General features: G+C 50.3%; 1 protein-coding gene across 2 annotated transcripts in view; it reads right to left on the reverse strand.

The window, feature by feature from the left end:
- Positions 1 to 23597, reverse strand: part of MEGF9 (multiple EGF like domains 9) — a 46264-nt gene extending 22667 nt beyond the window's left edge. For both annotated transcript variants that reach the window (XM_082067534.1, XM_082067533.1), the window contains exons 1-2: positions 23165 to 23597; positions 124 to 325 (exon numbers count right to left, since the gene is read on the reverse strand). In XM_082067534.1, coding sequence (XP_081923660.1) covers positions 124 to 325; positions 23165 to 23492 — 530 coding nt within the window. In that variant the 5' untranslated portion in view covers positions 23493 to 23597. The remainder of the gene's footprint in view (positions 1 to 123; positions 326 to 23164) is intronic.
- Positions 23598 to 26573: the final 2976 nt, after the last annotated feature.

Here is a 26573-nt window from a genome sequence, read left to right on the forward strand (position 1 = left end):
CAGCTTCACTCCTGCCCCTTTCTTTTAAATACCAGCACCAAATGACAAGACCTATTCTTGCCTGATGTGCATCTCTAATCCCAAAACACGCCTGAACCCCAACGCCGCGCACACGTTACTCACTGGTCACACTGGTCGGTGCTGGAGCCGCTGGGGCTGCAGCCGCAGGGCCGGCACTGCTGGCTGTTGGGCTCCTGGTGGAAGCCCTGGGCGCAGGTCTCGCACCACAGCCCAGTGTAGCCATCGAGACAGGGACACTGCCCCGTGGTGACGTTGCATTCGGCCGCGCTGGCGCTCCCCACGACGCTGCAGTTGCAGATGTCTCCTGCAAAGAGAAAAAGAGGATGAAACCAGTTTGCGGGAGGCACAATGTGGAGAAAGAGCCTACACGGGGCATTGTCAGCACAGCTGCCCTCCCCTTGCTTACCCCAGTCTGGAAACATCGTCACCAGTGAGGATGATATTTGCTTTAAAGTGCTGAGATGATAAAAAAATTGGGAGTACCCTGGGGTTTGAATCTCCATGGTGCATGTTTTAAGTCTCTCTCCAGAAAAGGGCTAGAAAAATGTAAGTATAACTACTTAAATACATATATGTTATATGTACATGCTTATATGTAGCTGTAAGTACATACATACACATGGATGGTTGTGTGGTTACATGACTCCAGGAACCGACACGTGCCAGCTGTTGTAATAACAGGATAAATAAGCAACAGGTGGCAAAAATCAACAGTTATAAGACCTTCTGTTTCACACCACTGAACAGCCCTGATTTACCAATGGGCCAGTGACTGACACAGGACACACACACACACACAGTGTGACACGATGAACCGGCACCAGCATCTCCCGCTCCTGGAGAACAGACACAGGATCCCCCGACCGGGAACAGGGGAGCTCCAGGGATTTGGGCCAATGGGGGGATCCCCACTGCTCCCCTGGAAATCTGTCCTTGAGGAAGCATTGAGAATGTGAAAAAGGCTTTATAAACTGGGGTGGTGGAGCTGGGGGCAGGACAGAGCCCTCGTGGCTACCACCCATCACCACATCGGGCCACCTTCAGCCCCATGGTGAGCGGGGACACCTCTGGGGATCCACACCTGTGCCTTGGGGACACTCCTTATTTGCGGGGTTTATGGAAAGCACACACCGAGGAGCTGCTTTTTTGAGAGAGAGACAAATCTTTTGATCAAGTAATGAATTCCCAGTCCCCCCGCGCATTATTTCTCATAATACTTTAAAGTACCAAATGCGCCAAAGAGAACAACCTCTCCTCAGCAATTTGTTTCTGCCAAGAGGTTTATCTCTGTTCCTTCACTGCAAAGTGTTTAGTGCCTTAATAATTTAAAGTCTTTTTCTGCCAAGGGTGAATTATAAACAAGGATTATTTGCAGAAATAGTGCACAGAGCATCAGGGGCTTTACGCAACCACTGGTATTTGTTATTCCCTCAGAAAAGCCAATATTCAGGGCACTTCACTATGAGAGGACAGGCCAGGGCGCCATCCCAAGAAAACTTGACATAAAGCTTAAACATTGTCAAGAAAACTCAGAATGAATGCTGTACAACAGCACTCGTATTTCTTTTAAACACATTGCACGCTCATGCCCCCATCCAATAGAAAGGACCTCACCAGGTGCTCAGATTGAACAACACTTAAAATCTAGTGACTGCATGAAGATTAATTTAGGAATAAATAGGTAATTGCTGAAATCAGACCACACTGAAGACCTCAGAGCCTTTGGAATACAAGCTATAAGGTCTCCCCCATCACCACAGCACTGTAAAGGGTCCATGATGACCTTCCCTTGGTGCACTCGCCACTGGACTGTGGCAGAACAGGGAGGCAGATTATAGAGCACTTTGGCAAAGACACAGCGATCATAAAAACAGAATTATAGGCTGAGTTTTCAAGGAACATTCCAAGCCAAAGGAAGGAAGGATCCCTTCTCCCCTGCGAAGAAAAGGGACCATGTGAAGCCACAGGACTTCTAACCAAGAGCCAGCCCGGCTGCAGCACTCAGAGCTTTTACTTTTCATCTGTTTTCTTACAACACACCAAGGATGAGTTATTTAGCTTTATCACCCTATCGATACAAGCACAGTATCCCCACAGAAGTCGTTTTGTATCTACACACCTGTGAAATTGCACCTAAATTTTCTTCAATCTAAACCAGCAAATAGGACAAACACCTCAAGATCTGCAATTATCCACTTCAGCATCCACTTCACATAACGAACCAAATTCCCATCTCTATTATCCGAGTGGAACCTTATCGATTTGGGCACTTGGGCTTCTCCCAGCCAACGGCAGCCGTGAGAACTTGTTGTGCAAAAGCATTTTGGAGTTTGTCAAACGCACATCAAAACAAATTTACCTTCCAGAGCTCATTGCGTGCGGTGCCATTAGACCTGCTAGACTTGATTAAGAAAAAATAACACATCTCATCCCCGGAAAGGCTCTGTTTTGGTATTAATTGAGCAGTTTACCCTACTCTCCCCATGCTTTATACCCAAATTCAAGCTGTATCTTCTCTCCCTTGTTCCTAATTTCCCCTTCACAATCCCTCTCCAGACACCATTTCTGACAACAGAGGAATAAAGGGCTCATGCAAAGGGTTAAAAAAAAAAAATATATATTTATATATATATATATATATATCCAAGGCCATTTCCTTTCCCCTTGTAATTAAACTGTGGAACTCATTGTCAGGGGATGCTCTGGGAGCCAGAAATACCTACAGCTCCAGAGGAGGACTGGATAAGCTCAGGGAGGACAGGTCTGCTGGCAACTGTTCAACAGGGCTCTGGAGGAGGCATCCTGATGGGAAAGTCCCCGAAACGCTGGCTGTGAACAATCTGAATTATGCCCTGTCCTTGGCATCTGCTTCTGGCCAGTCCTGGATGGGTGACGCTTTGGTCTGACCCAGACTGGCAGTTTTGATTTTCTCCCCGTTTTCAGGGCCAGTTGCAGCTCCACTCCTCCCCCAAACACATAAATCCCCCTTTAACAGTCAGACACGGCTGTTTCCACTGGGAATTTCTTCTGATTACAGCCAAAGATGCAGCTGTGCTGCACTGCTGCTCTTTCCCCCTCACCTCTCAACAGGATATTTCCCTTAACCCCGAGAAGATATTTCATCTCTATACGATACCCCAGTGGGCTAAACCTCCCCCAGCAAACTGGATGGTACCATCCCAGCACAGGATATACAATCACAAAAGTATTTGTGAGCCTCCCCACAAGCTGCCACCTCTTAAACCCAAGGTCCTATTTATCCCAGCCCTTGTAAAACAATTTACTGAGCTCCAGCTCATCCCTCCCGCATTTCCGACGCCACCATCTCCACGTGGTCAAGTCTTGCCCTGGACTGGCTTTTGCACTCAACTCCGTCACTCCAAGCTTGGTGCAACCAAGCTGATGCCATGAATACAGGAGATGTTAGTCCAGTGTAAGATGCTTTCGCATCCAACCTTTGCAGGCAATCTGCCCTCACCTGTGGTTTGCAGCACATCTGGTTGAGCTGAGGAACACCTGCAAGATCTGCAAGAACGGGATCAGAGATGAGCTGATGCTCTGTACCTTCTTAAAGAGAGGGGCGCTGCCAAGTCCATTCACATCTACACAGCACTCAGCACAAAATAATAGTTGACTCTTGCATTGCGAAGGTGTATTAAAGTGCTCAGACCTGTAATTTACTCTCACTTGAGGCTACAATGTAAAGGCCAAGTGGTAGAAAGAGGATCTCTGCCTATCCCAAAAGGATTTTATATACATATAGCAGTGCGTTTTGTTATTTTGCAGTCATTTTATTACTGAGTGCATCAGATTCGGGGCACTTATGGCCTCCATCATGCTCAATGCAGAGTCAGGCATGCTGCCGGTGACGAGAACAGCATCATTCACGTTAATGCTGTTAGAAGCTTTACACGAGTCACTTGTGCTGTTCCATAACAGGATTGTGTGGGTCAACGGGGGGGGAAAGACAAGGATTTCTCAATGCTTATACATCCCTTGTAATATCGTTAAAAGATTAAACATATTTGTTGAGGAAAATTAAATCAGATTAAATCACTCTCTTATCCCTTGGAAAGAAGCACGAAGCCAAGGCCCCAACTCCCAGGGTCTCCAGCAGCCACACGAGCACTTTTCAGCACATCAAGCTGGCAGACGTGGAGTTTTGGCCAAACTCTGGCTCGGCCCAGACCTTGTCATCCTTCTGCCTTTTTCTTTGTGTCTTCAGAGGGATGCAGCATCCCCGCATCAGTCCCCATTCCCAAGCAAACCTCCTTGGGCCAACCCCAGCCAGGACTCAGCCTTTAAACAAATGCAAAGGCTGCTCACTCCTGGGATTAGTTATTTTTATTCCTTTCCTGCACCTGCAATCAAACATAGAGGCAATTTGGTTTCTGAGGAGTTACTGAAAGCTCCTCCGTGCAACGCAAGCACAGAGCAGTTTGGTTGCTTTCCCTTCCTTTTGGATGCTAAACAAGGAGCAACCTGCGCAGGGAGCTTTGAACCAGCTCATCCCCCAGTAAACGTGCATCAAAGAACTCAGAATCACAGGTGCAAAGCTGTCTTGGGAGACTAAATCAAACCCTGCGAACATAAGCAAAGGAAACCAAGTTAAATATGGGTTCTCATTAACCTCAGATTCCTCCTGCACGGGGAGATCCCCAGCTCATCGCACCATCAGGGCAAATACCTGAGGAGCTCCCGTCAATGAGACAAGGAGATGTCACAGAAGCAGAAGTGGTCCAAGAGTTATTAGGAACCGGGTTAGGATGCAGAAAGCTCTGCAGGGGGGATTACATAGAATTATTCCTATATAACAAGTTTCCCTATGCAGAGAAAACCTCTGGGTCTTTACTGAGCAGACTGAGTACAAAGAAGAACGCGGCTCCAAAACATTTATCGCACAAGAAGATACAGTGACTTCAAACACAACATATAAATGCTTGAGGATTAAAATCTTGACAGTTAAAAAAAAAAATGGACCAAATCCTTTTAATTAATTTGAAAACAGTTTTACTTTAGTTGGTTAGTTTTTCCCACTAATATTTCCACAACCATATAAATATCCCATGCTTCTGTTTGAAAACCTTCATATTTTTTACCACCCAGTGTGAGACACAACCGGCCCAGCTCGGGGTTTAGAGATAAACAGGATGAAATGTAACTTTGGCAAATGCCTCCACATTGCAGACAGCAACCCTGGCAGCTCACACCCTCCTTACAGACCTATTTGCTGCAGCACCTCTCAGGAAATAGAAGCGTTTTGTCAGCAAAATGCTTCAGTTCAAAGATCAAGACACCTCACACAGGACAGGGCTGGGAATTTATTAGTAGAGTTCAATTTTAGTATCTATCGACCATGTCCTAGCAGAGAAAGGGATTAAAAGAAGCTGCATGAATAATATGAACTACAATAATCTGTTGAAGTCTCCGTACACTCAGATCCCTGCAAAAAGTAATTAAAATCACAAACTTTACTAGGTGCTTTGGGGAATTGCAGCTAATGAACGAACGTGTGAATTTATGCAGCAGCTTTACAGGCACTACGAAGAAAAAAACCCTGAGCAAGAATTGTCCTTTCAATGGTTTGTATTTGGGCTATAAAGTTGTGTTGTATGAATAATCAGCAAGAAAACAGAGGCTGGGAGATGAGCTGGAGGACAAGTTCAGATGAGCACCCCCTTTTATTGCTTCCCCAGGGATGCTCCCAGCACACAGCCGGGACTAGGACCAGCCTGGACCAGGGATGGGGTCGGGTTTAAGCTCAGACTGGCTCCTCCAGGTTCCTGCACTTGCATGAAAACCCAAGTTACTTTGCCTTCACTGCTCTCCTATTTAAGAAACCTGCCTGCACCACAGGCATCTCCCAGGGCTGGATTTATGTGAATTTACAGGACTGGATGGGGAAGCTCTACCCTCACCACTCAGAGAAGCCACATGTCTCCAAAGTGACCCAGGTGAGCATCTCCCAAGCCACCAAACCAAATCTGGAGATGACAGCAATGAGCACCCCTCGCTTTGGGGGATTTGCTCCCACTTTTGACAGCTGAGAGAAAAGAGGGAGCCAAGCCCTCCTGGTCACTGACCCTGCTCTGCCAGGGAGCCCACGGATAAATCATCTGTTGAGGACAAATCCCTCACTCCTTAGTTTTTGGCCCAGAAGTGGCTGGAGCAGAAGAAGGGGAAACCACCCGGTTATGTTTGCATTTCAAGGAGAGCAGCAATGCACGAGATGAGCCACTCGCATGACTTTAGATCTTCAAACAGAAGGTTAATAAGGCCTTTTTAAGACTATAACTTTCCATATGAAAAGAATTAATCTTTTTCTTCCCCTTGAGACTGGTGTAAATTGGTTAAAGCCTCACACAGTGCTGATGCTGAGATAAAACGGGCAGGTGATGCCAGCCCGGGCTCAGAGCCATGCAGGAAGAGGTTCGCTCCAGTGTTGGGGATGTACCCGATTGCTGCTTTGGTTTTTAAAAGCCAGGAATTTTTAGATGCTTCTCTGCAGTGAACGTCCAAACCTTTCAAGAGCTGCCTCTATACCACTGATGTGGTGTGACATCCCAAGGGGAAAACGCCACGTCACTGTTAGCTGAGCAAAGAAAAGGATTTGTGTATCTTTCTCATTCAGCAACAAGCTGCAGACTCCTCCAGGTGACATCTCTGTGAGGGCACCATAAAGTCTTCCATTTAAATAACCGTCAGGTTCACTGCTGAAACTTTTTTCCAGTAGAAATAAGCAAAACTTTTTGTTCCTGACGCACTTGACGGCATCTGCTTGTCCCGCTGCGGCTGGAGGCACCGTCTGCCCGACGGCCGCAGATCCTCCTCGGCAGCAGCCGCCCGGCTGAGAGCAGATGCTCCCGCATCCCTCGCTGCTGCCAAGTCCAACCATCACCCAGTGAACATCAAGCCCCATTAAGGCAGCATCCCGCTGGCAGGAGAGCTGCGTGCTGGGAACTTCAACAACACAACTGCTTTCTCCTTGCTTGAATTAACAAATACTAACTTCTTTGCAAGGAATTCCAAGATAATGCAGATCAGAGCAACCAGATACCTTAAATATACAACAGTTAAGGAAGGAATCACCAGAGAGCTGCGTTCTCCACATCTCCATCACTAAGTCACAAACTGCAAGTCAAGAAGGGCAAATCATAGAATCATAGACTGGTTTGGGTTGAAGGGACCTTCAGAGCTCATCCAGCGCCACCCCTGCCATGAGCAGGGACATCTTCACCAGCTCAGGTTGCTCAGAGCCCCGTCCAGCCTGGCCTGGGATGTCTCCAGGGATGGGGCATCCACCACCTCTCTGGCCATCCTGGGCCAGTGTTTCATCACCCAAATATTCCTCAACCCAAAACCCATGAGAAACATGTACAGGGGGACACCTTTGCTCCACTGACAAAGCCAGAGCTCGCCTCCTCCTCTTTTATCCAAGAGCTTTTTATGCACAAACACAATAGTTGTTGCCTGTCCCCCCCTCCCTCGAGAAGCTGTGCAGGCTGCAACGTGCAGACTTTGTCCATGTTGCAAAGAACTCATCTGCCCAGCTCCAGGAGCTGCCTTCTGCCTGCACATTGCTCTGACACAATTAACTTACTTAAAGCCAAAATCCATTGCTGCAAGGTGTGCAGCCTTGGAGAGCCTTTTCCCCTCTGGACCTTGCCTGCTGACAGCACCTGGGGATACAAAAGCTCCTCTTCTCTTGAGTCACCGTGATTAACTCCTCATGCTCAGTGTCAAATTCAGCTTCAGCAGGAACAGATGTGACCTCTGATCTCCTCCTTCCAGACCAGCCTGGACCCAGCTCAGTGCTGAGTATCTGCTGAACTACCCACCCCAAGAGCAAGTGGGTGCAGGCAAGTGGTTTTTGCAGTCCCGGGCCATTGTTGCCCCACGTCCATGGGTGTGTTCATGGTACCTTCGAGAAGAAAAGCAAATGGCCAAGTTCAGACCACTCTAAAGCCATTTTTCGCTCGGTACAGAAGTCATTCAGCAGGTGATACCATCTGCTGCAGCACCCTCAGCTACTGTGGCTGAAACCTGTGCCCAAGGGAGGTTTGCTGCCTGCATCCCTCCACCGAGGCACGTCACGGTACGAGCTGCAGAGCCTGGACCTCTGGGGAGGTTTCCTGGTGTGGTGGCAAATATACATGGCTGATCTCACTGCAAAATGCATCTTTTTTTTTTGGCTAACAGAGACATAACCTGGTTTCTTTACAGCCGGTGTAGCCATGGGGGAACCAGGTGCTCCACCAACATACAAAGGGAGCCGCAGCTTTCCCCCACCACTGCTACCAGAGTTACCAAAGCTTGGTTCAACACAGGATGGATGTGGCAAGAAATCATCCTTTTCTCTCATTAAAAGCAATCGCACTTTCACTGGGAGGAAAGACAGAATGCAATGCTCCCTCGGAGGGCTGCCAGGGCCACGCGGCCATTTTGGGGCATGCGTGGCCTCTGGAGAAGGCCTTCACCTCTGGGGGAAGCACACGTATCACAATTGGGTTTCTCTCCGAGTGACCAGAAACACTTTTCAAACTGCTCTAATCATAGAATATAATCATAGAATCATTTCAGTTGGACGAGACCCTCAGTATCGAGTCCAACCACAATCTAACCGAACTCTAGCACTAAACCATGTCCTTAAGAAACTCATTCCCCAAGGTGCCTTCAAAGGGAGACTTAGGACATCCACAAGAAGTAGAAGATGGACCAAGAGGGGTTCACACTGCTGCAAGGCAAGAAGAAAGGTCAGACCCTGAGTCCCAGCTCAGGGCAGGACGGGTTCCTCCACTGCGCCCTGTGGACCACAGGACCAGGCAGACATGTCCCCCCATGTCACCAGATAATACCCCGGTTGCACGGGTGCTTCCACAATGAAAGCAACTCCCCCCTCCACTCCATGGCCATGGCAGTTCAGACGAACAAAAGCCAACGACAACATGAGCAACTCTCTTTAAATCCTCTGAAGACAGATTTGCTGACGGGGCTCATGCACGTCTTTTCAGCTGTTTTAGCACAAAGCGATGCTCTCCACAGACACGGGGCACAAGGCCCCACACACCAGCAGCAAAACACATTTTTACAACTTTTTTTTTTTTTAAGAGAGGGCAGACTTGCTTTGGAGGGTTTTTGGTTATTTTATGTTTAAGCCTGTGGAGAAAATCTGGAATGAAAACTTTCATCAGTAACTCCAGCAGGTGCCCAGGGCAATTCCTTTCAAGATTCAGCTTCTCCACTGCAGAAGCAAAGGGACAGACCCGCTAACAAAGGCTTCTTTTAGCCAGTGTTTATTAACACTTACCGAAAGTACTAATAAAAAGAAGCTTTACAGAGCCTGAGCTAAGACCCCATCCACCTTGGCTCATTGCATTTCCAAGCTTGGAGATCCAGTGAAGCCTCAACATCACAGGATTCACTCCCAATACATTTTCCTAATTCTTTTCCTACTCTAAACAAACATACTTAAATGCAGATTTTTATTCATCACAAACAGCAAAGTATCTTTCTCCCTCTCCCATTCACTTTGAAGGTTGTGCAGAGGAAGAGAGAAGGAGCTCAAAGAGAAAAAAACCCTTTTGACGCTCTGAAGTTCTCTCACTGAGCTCAGTTCCAAGTTTAATAAAGGTGTTTTGTCTCATTGTTTAATAAGTGGAATTACCATAGCAGAAACTCCAGCCAGGGAGAGGGATAGCACAAACCATGAGTAATCACAACTGGTTTGGGGCAGGTTTTCCCATCTGGGCCCATTTCAAGGCTACGATGACAGAGCTACAGGCTAATTTGGAGTTACCATAACTCTTGCCAGACAAGGAGCTGTAAGTTATAATGCGCTACGAGCAGGGAGAGCTGCGACAGGGCACAGAAAATGCTTTCTGAGCTGAGAAGAGAGCTTTCCTGCTCTGTAAGTTTTATTCTTTTATAATGCAGCTTTGTGCCTGCCCTGCTACACTTTGCACAGGACAGGGTGGTGTATTGATTCCAGCTCACACTGGGTGAGTTTAATTCCCCCTTTGAGAACTTGTTTCACTTTTGCTTTCATCCCGCACCAGCAGAACTGGGTTACAGACACTGCAATGAGACGCAATGTACTGGCAAATCCATGGAGAAGTTGAGTTTTCTAAGGGGAAACTGATATGGGCTCAGCACACGTCACGGAAAAAAGACACCTGGACAGAGAACGTCATCACTGATCGCTGGAAACGGGAACTGCAGCAGCTCCAATATCATCTGCTGGGGACCTGCTGAGCAGGAGCAGACAGGGGCAGGGGACATCTCATAGAACCATCTCAGTTGGAAGAGACCCTCAGGATCATCGAGTCCAACCACTACCTCACTCTAGCACTCAACCATGTCCCTAAGAATCCTCATCTAAACTCCTTTTCAACCCCTCCAGGGATGGTGACTCCACCACTGCCCTGGGCAGCCTGTTCCAATGCCTGACAGCCCTTTCCAGGAATAATTTTTTCCTAATATCCAATCTAAACCTCCCCTGGTGCAACTTGAGGCCATTTCCTCTTGTCCTATCGCTTGTTCCTTGGGAGAAGAGACCAACCCCCTCTGTGTTCCAACCTCCTTTCAGGCAGTTGTAGACAACGATAAGGTCTCCCCTCAGCATCTAAATGCATCTAAGCTATACTCCAAACCCTTCTCCATCAGCTGCAGGGATGGCATCGATTTACAGAGGGCAAATCCACCCCGTGCACACTGAGCAGGAACAGAATCCCCCACAAGAGCAGCCGCCAGCCCTGCCTCCCCCTCACCGTTGCTTTAAACCCCCAAGCCCTGCAGCAGATTAATGACTTCAATCAAGGCTGCACGTCGGCTTTTAATTTCTCCCTGCTTAGTCATCCCGCTGCTGCTGACACCGGCAGATGCTGCAGCCCCGTCCAGCCCTGGCTCCTGCCTCAGCCACGAGGTATCGTCTGTATTTATTTCCAGCAATAGTTCACCTTCAAAAAGGAAAATGTTTCCATTAAACAGCAGAAGTTCAGCCACTACAAATAAACAGTGACTTAAAGTCTAGGCCAGTTTTCTGAAACCCTCACAATAAATACTGGGCTGTCCAGCGCAGTACAACAGGTAGCAACCATGTCCCACAGAAAAGCCAAATCCTCTTAAATAGGCAGACCCTTTAAAAGTGTGATGGGGAGGACAGAAACAGCCAGGCTCAAGGGTTTCAGGCATCCTGTGATGTGCTACTTATCTCACCCACAGCTTAGGCGCTAAGCTAAGACCAAGTCTGAGCCAAGACACTAAACCCAAACTGCTGATTAGCAGGGTCAGACCCGAGCATCCCTGGCAGCACCACATCACTTGTGTCTTGCAACCAGGACGGCACCACTGAAGGTGAACAACCCTCAGCAAAGACAGCATGTCCAGTTTTGGGTTAACAAAACCAAGCCTGACCCCAGGACAGAGATGCTCAAAGCCACAGAGATTCCTCTGGAGCCAGCAGACCAGCTAGAAGAGGTTTGCTGACATTTGTATCTCAACCACTTCCCAGTTTTTGAGGGCTTTATAATGACTGTTTGGGCATTGTGGGAGAAGGAGCTGCCACCTCTTCCACCAGCTCTGCTGCCAAAGATAAACCCTGCAAAAAGAGCATCCCATCTGCAAATGGGCTTCCAAAATCCTACCAGAGCTGGAGAGCTGCAGGCACCTGACACCACCCTGGCAATGCAGAGATGCTCTAGTTTGGCTTGGCCAATATTGCACACGCTATTACATATATTACCTGACACTACATATATACAGGTTTCAGCTCTGAGGCAAGGGCCATCCACCTCATGTACACATGTGAGCATGGACAAATAGGAGGTCCCCAAGAGGGATCACAAAGTGATGGATGGTGGAGCAGAGAGAGGGAAGCATCAATTCCCCAGCCCACAAGCTTGAATTCACCATCTACACACCAACTGAAAAGCTTTTAAGGGGTTTGCAAGCCAAAAATCTGTAACAGCCATTGCTCCAGGCACCCACCGACACCAAACCAGGATGCTGGGGGGAAATGAACCTCTCCTGGGCCCAGCGGGACCATCCCTCCCTCCATCCCACCCCAAAGCTCATCGTCTTCTGCAAGGATCTAACACCACCCTCATACCCGTCTGCCCCTCCAGAGATCAGCCCATTCCTAGTTTATTTTTCATTTTAAATGGATTAGACATGCACAAAAGCCTCCCTTGAAAAGGAACAACCAAGATGTGAAAAGAATGGGAAGATCCAACTGCGAGGCGTCAGCACTAATCCACGTCAAAGGGCACGCTGTTGACAACTTACTGTAAACTTCCAGGAGGGAAAAAAATAGTCAGAATAAAATAGTTAAGTCCAGACAAATGTTTGTCATTCATTATCTAGAGTCAAGCTTGGATTTCTCAACAACTCAGCCAAGGCAAAGCAAGCACGTTAATAATAAAACATCTTTTACAGGGAGCTACATGCCAGGCACGCAGCCTGCCCTTGAAGGGGGAAAGGCTGGAGGCAGGTGGAGGCTCTGTTTGCTTTTCTCTGATAACAGGTATTTAGTTTTCTACGTCACTTTGCTTTATCGTAGCCTGAAACGCGGCCGAGCAGCGCGGCTCCACCTCCCCATCTGCTCCCCAGCTGGACCCGCGGCCAAGATGTGGCGATGCCACACAGACCGATGGCTCCCCGGCACAAACAGGGGCACCCCAGCCCTGCCTGGGAATTGGGGGGCATTGTGGAAAACCCTGCAAGACAGATCTTAACGTGATGCAGCCACTGGCGGGGAGGGGAGTTCTGCGAGATGGGATGGCTTTAAAACAACGAAAGTCCCCCCAAATCCTTCCTCAAGGACTGGGGAAAACCCTAAGTGACCATGGCAGGGTAGAACACAAGCTGGGAGGCTCTGGCAAAGACGTCTCCTGTATTGGCACAAAAGGAGGAAACACCCAGCCCAGGCAAGAGCCGACAGGTGCGCATGCTCTGCTTTAATTCAAATAACCCTTTTGTTTTGATGAGCAACCTGAAGCCGATTCTCCAACTCCTCTGGACATCCTGGGGTCCTCAGTGCACCCCAGCCCAGCTCCCCGCACCCCTTGGGCTGTGGTTTGGGGTAGTTGGGGTGCACAGAAACACCCCCCTGCCAGCCCCGGGCGCTGTGCCTTGCACAGGCTCCTCTCCCCATCGACAGCACCCAAGGGGTGGATGTTTCTGCCTCATTACTCACACGTCTGCAATCAAGACATGTTGCCAATAATCAGTTTGGTTTGTGAAGCCGTATCCAAAAATCCTGCCTCTTCCCTCAGCACCCGAAGTGGCGCATCCTCAATTTTCCACCCAAATAAGCAGCTCGCTGCAGAGCTCAGGTTGGCACGTCTCTGTTTTGGGGCAGGGGAAGAACGCCAGAAAACAGGCTATAATGTTTGCTTTGTTCCCAGTGACAAAAGGTAAGAGTTATAGCTGATGGAAAGAAAACATAAAATTATATATCTTATAATATTTACATGTATTGCTATATGTCATCTTTGAAACAGAAGGCAGGAGGAAAATGGAATTATTAAGGTTTTTCATGGAACAAGGAGCTTTAAAAATTTGGAGGGAAGGAACAAAATGTAAACTTTAAACTGTTTTCAATATAAAGTCCATTAAAGGAAAAGGAACCTTTTGCAGAAAGATATACATTTTGCTGATTTTAACAAAAAGCCCTGTTCAGAGAAGGGAAAAAAGGCCTTTATTTAGAGGTTTTCAACAGCTTTACATGAGAGCATCCTCACAAACCTGTTGTTGCTGGAGCATGGTGCACCCAGGTGTGTCTGACCACACGCTGGGTATGGGCAGGGCTTGGGAGACAACCCCTGTGTGTACCCGAAAATAAACAGGTGTTATAAAAGGCAGGGCAGACAAATAAATTAACATTGAAAAAAATCAGCTTCCCCCGCTCTGTTTTGCCCCCAGGGAAGGGAAATGCTGATCCTCCGGCTCACAGATGGTCCCTCCTGGAACAACCTCCCGGTTTCCACCCCGTTGGCCATGTCTGGTCGCTGGGGCGGATTCTGGAGGAGGGATGAAGGACGTCAGAGCCCGTCCCCAGCCGCACGTGCAGGGGATGCGGTGAGTATTTCCCGGGATGAAGCGTCACCTTCGCCCGCCGGTCCCTCCCCAACCACAACCACATCTCACGCCGCGGAGGAGGAAGATGTGCGTCAAGCACACACCTCCCCGGCAATTAAAGTCATTTTCTTAATATCAACCAGTCCCAGGCATCCTGTGACGGGCCACGGAAAATATTAATTATACCTCCTCCCATTTAGACGCGTTTCTTTCTCATTCAGATGGGTTTCTTTCTCATTCAGATGTCGCCGGACCTGAGTCACGGCCAAGCTGGGATTCAGCAATCACACACTAGGAAGGATTGAGCATCACTCGAACGGTTGTTTTCCCACCTTGTACATCCCCAAAACATCACACAGAGCGATGAATTTCGAGTAATGCCACCAATGAAATGCTCAAATTAATAGCAATAAAGTGTAAATGCTCCACGTGATAGAAGCAGAGCTGTGCTTAGGAAAACGAGCTGTGAAAGCTTAAAACCAGCACAAGATGAGACCACTGGGGAAAAGAAAGCAACAAAACAAACAGTCCATTTCAATATCCTTTTCATAAGGAAGCAAAATGAACCCAGGAACACATCAGAGAATAATCATTTAGCACAGATCAAACAGTAGAACTAGCACATTAAAAATACATGCAGCGTTAATCAGCTGCGCAGAGTTATGTGCCATCATTTCCATAAATAATACAGGATCAAAGCAGCCCAAGCAGCACTATCAGTTAATATAGTCAGCCAGTCAATCAAAACAGAGTAAAGCTGCCTGAAAACTCTGGCAGTGTAATTTGCCAGGAATAAAGTAGATTCATCTGAGAAGTGGCATGACCAGTTAAACGGGTAAAGGTGACTGGCAGCCTCTTAATTACACAGAGGTGACGCCACAAAGGGGAGAAAAAGAGAAATGAAGGGTTAATGCAGCTGAAAAATAAGAATTTAAAAAATCTTGGGGAATATAAATGTATATTTTGTCTAATAATAATCCCCCAGAAAAGCCAAGGTGCGGGGGAGAGGTGGGAGGACCGACCTGGCTGGGAGCATCCCCAGTGGCACCAGTCTGGTGCTGGGGCTGGATGGCCATGGCTGGAGCAGGGGAGAGCCCTGCGGGTGCAGATTAAATCAGAGCCCCTTCCCGGAGCCAAAGCAACTCTAGAGGGTCTCCCCTTCACCCAGGTGAATACCCCCCTCCCGCCTGCTCCGGCTGAAGGCTCACGGGGAACGGCCTTTAAATATCCATCCATCTCCCCGCGCGTATCGAATGCCTGTGTCATTAAGCCTTTTGCTGAAAGGCTGCAGAGCCATTTAGCTGGCTGATTTTTAAAACAGGCATGTGGAGCAGCGCGAGCTATAAATAGCAGAGATGCTTGCCTTGTCATGTTTCTGGTGGCTTATTTATAAGGACAGGGGGCAACTGAATTAGAAAATGAAGAAAAGAGCAACTTGGGCTCCTCTCCTGTTTTGTGGCCAAGCTGCCTCAAGAGCAAAACCTTTGAGGTTTTGCTTTTTTCTTTTTCCAGGCAAGCAAGCAAACACCCACCCTTCATGCACAGACTCTGAATTGGTTACATTTACAAGGCAAATTTTAATTCATACAGCAGGTGTTCAGAAAAAAAGGAACATAAGACCAAACCGAGGCTTCGCATTAGTTCATGCAGCTCTGGGGAAGCTCCTCGTTTACTGAAATAGGACCCATCCATGTATAAAGCAGGAGCAGAGACCCTAAAAATCTTTTCCAGGGGGAGAGGAATAAAAATCCTGATGGGGGCTCAGAAGAGCTATTGCCAAACTCGAGGGCTGGTAGCCTGTCCGGCATCACGACCCCGCTGTATTTTGCGTGATGAAGTGCGATAGGAATTTAGCATGGGAAGAGCCAGGCGAGCATCAGGCAGAGCAGGAATTCAGGCTCTGACAAAAGAGCCGCTCCGGCAGCTCAAACCGTCCGCGGCCGATTAGTGCCCAGCAGCGTGCTCAGAGGGTCTATTCTTCGTGGGCAGCTCGGCGCAATCCAGAAAGACCACGTGAACCCAGCACCCCCCCTCGCCGCCTTTTTAAATAGCTGGTGAACACACGGGGTGACAGCCGGGCTGTCCCCAAGCTGCAGGAGCCCGGCTGGATGGGATGCAGGAGAAGCTGGACCACTTTTCCAGCATCCCTGGCTGTGGGGAAGCAGGGACAGGAGCCCTTGGGGAGTCAATGTCCCCATCAGAGGAGAGGACACCCTCCACTGCTCCCCCAGGAGAGGCAGCTGCAGAGGAGCCAGGATCAGCACCATTGGGAAGTTTCCTATTGAATTAGAGGGAAAAAGTTCTGTCCAAACAAATAAAATTCAATTATTTCAATTCCAGAATGACTTGGTCAAAATGCTTCCAGACTGACAAGCTGTAATCCAATTAAAGATCCCTCCAGACAAGCCCAGCTGGGATTTTAGGAGCGTTTCCCCCCACTAAGGACCCAGCAGCCCCCAGTTCTGCACTGGGGATGGATTTAACCCCAAGAGAAACCCAGACATTGATCGTATGGGGCAGCCTCACAGTGCAGGACCCTCGAGCTTACTGGAAGCACAAGCAAAGCAAGAACAACCGTTTCATTTCAGCCTGACTCAACCCAAAAGTCAAATTAAAAATTTTGTTTTAAAAAGCAAATAATTTCCTGTGAACCAGAAATCCTGGTTTTCAGCCCATTTAACGAGGCTGAATCGCAACCGGTTCTGCTCTCCCGGGGTGGTGGAGACACACGACCCCCCCCCAGGCAGGGCAGATGGCTAGATTGCAATCTAGCCTGTAGCTCATAAAACATATTAATATCCCCAACCAATTATAAAGTGCCAGACTCTGCCCCCCCGGCCCCCGCAGAGCGATGCCTCGCTGCACAAGGCAGCTCTGTTGGGCTCAGACACGCAGCACCAGCCGGGACAGCAAAGCCCCAGGGTTTCCAGGACCTCTGAGCCAAGCCCAAGCCCTTGCTGCAACCTCCTTTAAGAGCCCAACGAAGTCTCAGGTGCAGCCGAGGTGCCGCACAGCGATCCAGCTCCTTCACATTTTAATTTCTTTGGTTTTATTTTAAATGCTTGTCAGAGGTAAAGCAGAAGGAGCCTTCCCTTCCAGGCAGATGGTTGCAAGAGAAATCCCTGCCTTGAGCACCCAGCACAGGCACGAGTTTATTTCTGATGACGGCAGATGCATCACACCACTGCTAAGATCTTGGCTGCTGCTTGGAAGCACCAGTGAGCACCTCGGGTCTGCAGCAGCGCTTCCTGACAGTCAGCTGGCCTTGGCTCTGCAAATATGAGCAGCAGCACAATGACTTTGCCCTGTGTATTTATAGGCCATGGGCTACCATAAAAAAAAAAAAAAAACCCAACTCCAAAATGTTTCCCCTGACTTCAGCAGACTCACATCCTCAGGGACAGCTTGTTCTGTGCTTCTCTGCCCACAGCTGTGAGGTGTAGAAAGTCCTGGATGTTTCTGTCCTCATGCTGCTCATCCATGCACAGCTGGCGGGGACAGACTTGGGGAGAGGTTTGATGTCACCACCACTCATCTGGGTAGACCCCAAGATGCTGCAGCCACCTCCACAGCTGCACCAAACAGCACAAGGACTCTAGGATGGGGTTATTAATAGAACCATAGAACAGTTTGGGTTGGAAGGGGCCTTGAAAGCTCATCCAGTGCCACCCCTGCCATGAGCAGGGACATCTTCACCAGCTCAGGTTGCTCAGAGCACCGTCCAGCCTGGCTTGGGATGTCTCCAGGGATGGGGCATCCATCGAGTTGGATTCAATGATCCTTATGGGTCCCTTCCAACTGAGGACATTCTATGATTCTATGATCCACCACCTCTCTGGCAGCAGACAGCCCTGGGAAGATGCCTTAGGGACAAAACCAGCCCCAGCTGGGAAACCCATCGCAGCTTTTCAGACAGGCACAACCTTTGCGCCCCACACAAACTCCACTCTGTGTTTCAAGAGTCCCCCTGGTCACATCCCAGCACCCAGCCCCCTGGGCACTGCCCGGACTGTCCCAGCCCCTGGGGACAGAGCCCAGAGGACAACTGGCATCAGCAAACAGGGCTGGGACACCTCCTGCCCACCACACAGCTTCAGGAAAACCACTTTGATTGGTGTTCAGCAGCTTTCCTGCAGAGGCTGGCAGGGGCCACCCCGCAGGCTGGTGTTTGGGGGTTATCAAATGCACCCAGATAAATAACTTTAACACACCATGCAGTAGTGGTCTTATTTTACACGTGGTATTTTCTAAGGTGCAGCTCAGTGATGTGATGGTGTCCGAATCTCAGCTATCATTTACAAGAAAAAAGGCAAAATCCCAGCACTGTTCCCTGCAGAGGGGCAGCTGACAAACAAGACCTTGGATGCTCTGTAGATCCTCCCAGAAAGATCCCGATTTTTATGAGCATCACTAAGTCCAAGAATCTCAAAATCTTGAGTGAGGACAGTTGGATGCATCTGATTCAAGAATGACTCAGGAGCGTGGAGGCAGGGAGAAAGGCAAGGGACTGACATTTTCTGCTGTGGGCAACATCCCTTTATTTTAAGCTCAAAGATACAAACCCCACAATTTATTATTTGATTGCAAAAAGGCACTCTCCGCTCTGACTGTGCCCATACTGATCCCAAGCAACACAACCATATTCCTTATTCTCAGCCTTCGTGTCTGTAAAGTAATTTCCATTTCTTTAAAAAAATATATATGTAAATCCCACTGACATTTTGAAAGCAAGTTATCTTGGTAACCACATTGAACACAATCCCAAGCCCTCATATAAGGGAAGCTGAAGCTGCCCAAGCGATGAGCAGGGGCATGCAGGCAGGTCCCTGCGTATGAGCCCAGCCCCGAAGGGCAGGACCTGTGCTTGCACCTTAAGAGAGAGATTTTTTTAAGGCTGCAAAATTCCATCACAAACATTCAGCCTCACCTACTGCTCAGCCCCAGCCTTGGAAACCCAACCTGCTGCAAGGGCATTAAACATTTATGTGCATCCCAGAGTGTTGCAATGAGCACAGCGAAAAATATGATCACAGGGCAAACCTGGGTGGGAAACCTCTACCAAGGTGTTAATGGTTGGATGGGAAGAGGGAAGAAGAGGAGTCTCCCAGAGCTGCAAAGGACCAGCACTGGGAAGATGTCCCAAAGCTGCCTTCAGCAACTTGGCTGTCTCTGTCCCACCAGGACTAAGAGCTCCCAACCCCTCTAGGAGCACAGCCCTGGTGTGGGAAGGTCTGGGTGCTGATGGCTTTGATGGCTTTGGCTTGGGCCAAAGTCTTTCCCCTCCAACAGATCTGCCGGTGCTGTAGGGAACCCCTGGTGCCTCTTGCACCGTGTGCAAAATCAAAACCCTCCAGCTCTCCAGCTGGAGGATGAAGAAATGAAGCCAGCGCTCATGACCAGGTCCTCTCCTCACTGCCTACTCTGTGCCCACCCAATTAGCCAGCTCACCCCCCATCGCCCTGAGGATTTGCCCAGCTCCTCTTTACAAACCAAATCCATCCTCTAATCCCACCCAAAGCCGCAGCCACAACCCACGGTGGTGCTCAGGCTGCGAGCATCCCAGCAAGAGATGGCCCAGTGCCTGGGGCTGGAGACCCATCAAAGGATAATTGCACACCCTGACTCAGCTTTTGCCCATTTCCGTACTGACACAGGTCACCTTCCCGTGGTCAACTGCTCCAAGCCACCGGGACACCTGCATTTCCTGTGGTTGCAGCAGAAATTGCTCGTTGTCCCATCCCAGCAGGTGCAAAGGTGAGGAGCCAGACTCATGGTCACACCTGGGACCTGGTGACCCAGGAAGCCAGATGGGACACTACAGAAACTGTGGAGAGGAGATAAGGCAACGGCTTTTGAGATCTGACACACTTAATATGGTCTGAAGACGCCTAAAGCCAGGGTTTGGGTGCAGCTCATGGGGACAGTGAGGCTGTGCAAGGAGGTTTGGGCTCTTCAGCTCACCCACCTGCTGTTCCTGGGGCTGGAAAACAGAACAAAACATCCTTCCAAGAAACCCATATTGTTCAACACCACCCTAGAGAAAGGGGTGGAATAGAGAAGTTTTGTTCTTTAGGCAGGGAAAGTCCAACCAGGGCTATGCTGGTGGCAGCAGCCGCATCTCTGCTGCGACACTGAGCATCCCTCCCGAGTCAGCTTCCCCAGCAAAGCTCCAGCTTTGGCTTTAAAACGAGCCTATTTTGTAAAAAAGGAAGAGGCAGAGTCTCCGCGGCGGGTGTTAGAGGCTTTGGCGATAAGGCAGGGGATACTTCTAAGCTTGTCTCCACAAACATGAGGATTAGCAATTTACTTCTCTTTAAAAACAAAATCCGGGATTTTAACACGATCGCAGGCTTGGAAAGAAAAATAAACATCACAGAACTGGGAAAGGGAAGAGAATGAGAGCAGAGGGAGCAGGCAGCTCAGCACCAGCTGAAGTGCTTCTTAAATCAGAATGAGAAAAACCCATTGAAGTCACAATTTAAATCTTGGTAGCACTGAAATACTGAATGGGGGGACTCACCAATTTCTTATCAGTAATAATGCCACCAGCATTAAAGGAGGCCTTTCTAATAACGCACATGAGAAAAGGCCCATTTGTTTCATGCAATAAAGCATATAATGGATTAATTACCTATTGAATTGAAAAAAATAATGTTGAAACATGCTTGAATTGAAGGAAAAGGAGGGTTTCTGGTAAAACCACAGTGCCTACTGGCTTTGCTGTGTCTTCAGTGCTTAAAGCACCTTGATAGCGAAGGACTCCAGCAGCTCTCAGCAGATGGGTCAGCACAGAAAAGCCCCCCTATCCCCCCATGCCCTGAAACCCACCCGACCCACGAGCACACCAGCAATCCCCCATCAGCCAGGGTTAATCTCAACCTGCCGCGCTAATGAATAACAAATTAGCCTGCTTGAGGAGACATAATCTGCCCATGAGGTCCTGCCCTGGCCATCACAGAGCATAAAGGCACCAGAAGAGTAATTTTGAGATCAAGCGGCTCTAGTCATTAATAATTAGCACTTTAAAATTTCAAAGGGTGATGCTGGCCTCCCCAGTAAAAACTCAGCACACGCCGGGACAGTGCGGAAGGGTTATCGCCATCGGTGCTCCCATTTCCCGAGGGAGATCTGAAGGGCAGACCATAGAAGGATCCATGGCACTGGGATTAGCCACAAAACCTCCCAACTCGCATCCCTGACACCTCATATGGCAGTAAGCACAAAAAGGATGTTATGTGAGCATCATACATGGACATCTGAGAGCATCCCAAAGCCATCACTAAACCAGCCACCTCATGCATTGCAATACCCTCGCGTGGCACTTGTCCCTTGTCCTGTACGAGAGGGATGCTCTTGATAAAACCATTACAGCCCAAGATGGGAGAGGGGACTGGTGCCTTCTGACACCGACAGAAAACAAAACACCCCACACAAGGTCGGAGAGGGAAATATGTGCTTGACACAGCTCCGGGCAGGTACAAGCATCCCCTATTTGGCACCCAGAGGGTCACAGCGTGCTGCACAATCCAGGGGAGTCACTGAGCCGATGAGTTCTGATCGTGGCACGACAGAGAAAATTGCTTTTGCTTTAAGAAAACTCAACCCCTCCTACCTTTATCAGTAACTCCTAATCTTAAGCCATTCTGTCTCTTCCAGAGAAAGCAAAGACAGAAACCTCAATGGAACTGAAATCTGAACACAAGAGACTCCAGGTCTTCAGCTGATTATATTTCAAGCCAAATAAAACAGGTTGATTAATCCACTTGTTCAGACTGCTAAAGCTACCAGTACAGAAGAATATATCCCTTTCACATCAGAGGAAGCTCAACACAATTAAACCAAGCAACTTCCAGGCAAGGAGGAAAAATAAATTAAAAGGAAAGCACTCGTATGTGTCTGAACATAAAGCTTTGCAAATGCATAATGAAGCCAAGATCTCTGGTAAAATAAGTGGACAAAGCTCCATCCACGGACTCTACTTATAAAATAAGGATACAGTACTCTGCTAAACTGGAGTCTCAGCATCAAAGACCATCAGCGTCTTCATCTCCAGGTGAGCAAGCAGCACCATCACACAGCACTAACACCAAGCAAGAGCTTCAGCTGACAGCACAGCCCTCCAGCTGCCCTTTACCTCTTCCCTCCTCATGTTTGTAATTGATAATTCCATTTATTCCCATCACCATAGTGTTTCCTCAGCTTTGTACGAGCCCCCCAACTGCGACAGGGTCAGGATCAGACCTTGAGTGGGCTGCACTGAGATGCACCTTTCCCAGAATAGAACAAGCTTGCAGCTCTTTTCTCCTCTCGCACACCCATCGGGTACCGCACTAGTGCGGGCTCTTCCCGGCACCTGCTGAGCTGCAAAGGCACCTTCAGCTACAGGTAAGAACATTGGCTCCAGAGACACCAAGTTATCATTAACCCTGTTCTGCTGCTGGCACATGAAGATGGGACATGAGGAGAAGATCTGGTGCTCATGGAACAGCTCTGCCTCCAAGGTACCACCCAGCGATGCCTGAGCCCATGTCCAACAGTGTGGATACTGCCCCAATACCACAGTGATGGGAAGGACGTGTTTCAGCTCCTCTGTGGGGAGGATGGTGCACGCCAGGGACAGCTGCTGTGAAGGGCGCTTTGGGGAGGTAGGGCCAGCACCTGCCCCACTGCTTCCCAAAAACACCAGTAACACCACTGGCATAGTGTGGGTTCAGTGCACCTGTCCCGCCAGGGCCCCCTCGAACCCCCACACTGACCACCCGGCCCCACAGCCCAGCCCTGCATGTGGGTCACAGCCCCCCAAGCCCCGCACCGGGCACAAGGGGCTGGGGCATGAGATGCTCCCGGAGGTCCCACCCCGCGGGTCCCTCCTGCCCTGGACGGGATCGCTGCATCCGGAGGGCGCCCAGGGAACCGTCGTCCCGAACCCCACCGCCCCCCTACGATGCCACCCCCGGCCGCGTCTTTGTCCGCCCGCTGGAGGGACGGAGCAGCCCCGTCCCGCTCCCCAGCAAACCGGTGGCCCCGCTGCCGACGCCGCCGCCCCGGACACGCGTGGGCCGCTCACCTGCGGGGCTGCTGCTCGCGGCCGCCTCCTCCTCCTCCTCTTCCTCCGCCACCGCCGCCTCCTCTTCCTCCTCCTCCGGAGGCGGCGGCGGCGGTGAAGCGCTGCCCCAGGTGGGCGCGGCGGTGCTGCGGGGCCGAACCGGCGGCACGGTGCCGGGGCTGCCCTCAGCGGGGCCGCCGCTGCCGCTGCCGGGCTCGGGGGGCGGCGCGGTGCCGGAGGGCAGCCCGGCGGCGGCGGCCAGGAGGACGGCGAGGCAGAGCAGGGCGAGCCCGGGCGCGGTCCTCGGCCGGCGGCGCCTCATGCTGCGGCGCGGCGCTCCGCCATTCATTCATTCATTCATACATCCAGGCGCTCCTTCACCCACCGAGAGGGGCCAGGGAGCGGGGCCGGGCGGCGGCGGCTCCCGCCCGCCTCAGCCGGCCATGCCGCGCCGCTGCCGCTCCGAGCGCCCCGCAGGCGGCTCCCGCCGCGCCCCGGCCCGGCTGACAGCGCCGCGCCCGCCCCGCGCCCGCCGCAGCCAATGAGAGCCACGCCCGCCCCACCTGACGGCAACTTTGTAACACTTTGCAGCCAATCAGCAACCGTCGGGGGCGGGCGTAGGGGCGGGGCGAAGAGGGGGCGGGGTCACGGTGCGGTATTGTGAAGGCGGGGGCAGCGGCGGGGGGGGCACCGCCCCCAACCCCCCATCAGCGCCCCCCGGCAGCTCGGGGGGAGCGGGGACGGACGGGCACACGCCTTCCTTTTTTAATGTATAAAAATATCTGAAATATCTAGAATATTTTAATACACATTTTTTACATTTTATATTTTTATTATTTTTTATATTTGTATTTTTAAAATTAAATTTCATCTCCCAATTTTGCAAAACAATAAGGCACCGGGATGTGCAGCGGGACACAAAGCAGGTTGTCAGCTGAGTCCCTCCTTGCCGGCTCCCTGCACACACTGCTGCAAGGTCCCCGGAGGGGTCCAGCAGGTCACAGAGTGTCACCCCCCCCACCCCGGTAACCATCTCTGTCCATGTCCCCCTGCCCACCTCCGCCATCTCCACGTCCCGTCCTCACGCCCGCAATAACGCCATTCCCCTTTGTGCTGCTCATCCTCGGGGCTGGAGCCATTTCCCACCCAGCGTGGGTGCAACCTGGGGACCAGCCACAAGGACGGTGACACCTGGGGAGTACCCCAGCTGCCCCCCACCCCCAGTCCTGCTGGGACCACACACCGCCCGTGACCTTGGCCAAATCCCCCCGTCCCAGAGGAGCGATCGGCAGCGCAGCGGGGGGAGGCAGCACACTGACACACATATTAATTATTTACGATACCCAACTGGGTGATCGCTGGTTCACACGCGTTGAAGCAAGACGCAGGCGTGCGCCGCCAGCCCGGTGCGCCGGGGAAAACGCTGCTCCCATCAACACAAAGGCACGTGGCTGCACACCGGGCTGTGCCGGAGTGGCTGGGTGGGCCCTATGGAACCATATGGGCAGCAACCACCCCATTCATCCCGCTGCAGGAAGGTGCCAAGCACTGGTGGCACAGTGGCTCTCGGCTGCCTGTCCTTGCCCGTAGGTTTGTGGCACTGCCAGGCAAGTGTTTGCATGGCCTGTTGTTCATGCAGGAGCCAGCAGGTGCTGATGAGTGTCTGTTTGGGGTTAGACAGCCCCACCTTCACCCACCGCATGGTCTAGGCTGCAAGTCCTCCTCCAGAGCAATATTTAGGGGTTGTCTGTGGGGGAATGCTGGCCGGCACAGCTGCTGTGGGCTAATGATTCTGCAATAACTCACCACTCTTCCTGCATATCCATCCTCTTCTCAGAAATAAATGGGACTTTGCTCCTGCATAATAATATAATTATTATTCCCCAGCAGCTATGCTGCACCATTTCCCCCCATGGAGACAAACCCTTCTGAGATTAGCTTTTTATAATCACTGTCAGCTTGTCATTCCCCACAGGGACTGAAGAGTCCCTCGTTCAGGGGGAATACAGCTGGCAGAGAGAGACGATGGTTTGCTGACCGAGTCCCTCCTCCAGCGATTCACACAAGGTTATTGTCTACGAGAATGGGAAGTGGGAAAACAAGCAGATGATTGATTGTTAAGGAAAGAGTTGCCTGCAACAAATAAATCCCCTAGTTTTAAATAAAACTGCACAGCCTCAGCCACCAAATGATGGACCCTGTGCCTGTCTCCCGGCCGAGTGCTGCTCCTGTCAGAGGCACGAGAGCCTGCACAGCACAGGCTGACAGGTCTGTTCAGATGGTTTCCAAAATGTTATATTCCCCCTTTCTGCTTGGCACGTCACCGCCTTTCATCTCTTTATCCTCAGGCGCCCTGTGCTGTCACCCCGACACAGGAGGGGGACAAGAAGATCCTGCCTGGATCAGATGCCCTCGGGGCATCCTTGTCCCAGCAGGACCCATGCAAGAGGACTGGCCACCCCGGGAAACATGGGATCACATGCAAAAACAGAGTCTAATTCTGTCCAGATGGCTTATTTCAGTGGTGTCTTATACTGAGAATCATTATATAAAGCTGCAGCAATACGACTATCTCTGCCGCGTTGGTGACACGCAGAACCCAGAGCCTTGAGGGTAGAAAACCGCAGAGTTGAATTCCCACCTTGATGGAAATCACCAGCAGCCCCCAAAGCTGTGGGTCTGCACAGCAAGAGCTTGGCAAAGGCTGGAGAAAGGTTGTGGCAGATGCTGAGCGAAGGGGATGGAGGATGTGGGTGGCATCTCCCGATCCCTGCACAGGGACATCTCCAGCAGGACCCACCGCTCCCCCTGTTGATGTCAGATAGAGCTGCAAGTGCTCCACATCCCCGAACCCTGGGCACAAACCATCCCAGGATGGACCCTGAAAAAACAAGCACCCAAAAAGTTTCTGGTTGTTTTCAAGGGCATCCAGGCAGGGATGTCAAGGGCACCCAGCAGACCTGCGCTGGCACCGCGCCGCTGAAATTTTCATGCTTCCCTTCTTTTTATGTTTTCATTTTGCAATGAGAAGGTGAGAAAGGCATGTCTGAGCTGGATGGGTCCTTGGGGAACGCAGAGAGCTGACACAGAGCCCAGGCTGTGAGCAGGCGGCCCAGCCTTTGTACCTGCTTTTTTCATAAATTTTGAGGCTATCAGCATCCTCCTGGAGTTGTTCCTATTCCATCAAATCAGCAAGATTTTCTTCCCCAGTGGAAAGTTTCCATCAGATATGTAGCAACCAGCTCTTTGTCTGACCTATTTGCAAGCCCCAAGCCACTCTCTCCACCACCCACTGCTTGAAAGCTTTGATAATTCAATAAGATGTTAATTCTGACACCGAGCATAACTCAGGATACAAAAACTTTTTTTTTTTTAATTATCATTAATTGCAATGCAGGAGTAACGAATTCCCTTCGTGCACTTGGTTTTC

The sequence above is a fragment of the Streptopelia decaocto genome (assembly GCF_964273445.1).
Source record: "Streptopelia decaocto genome assembly, chromosome: 17".
NCBI classification, from domain to species: domain Eukaryota; kingdom Metazoa; phylum Chordata; class Aves; order Columbiformes; family Columbidae; genus Streptopelia; species Streptopelia decaocto.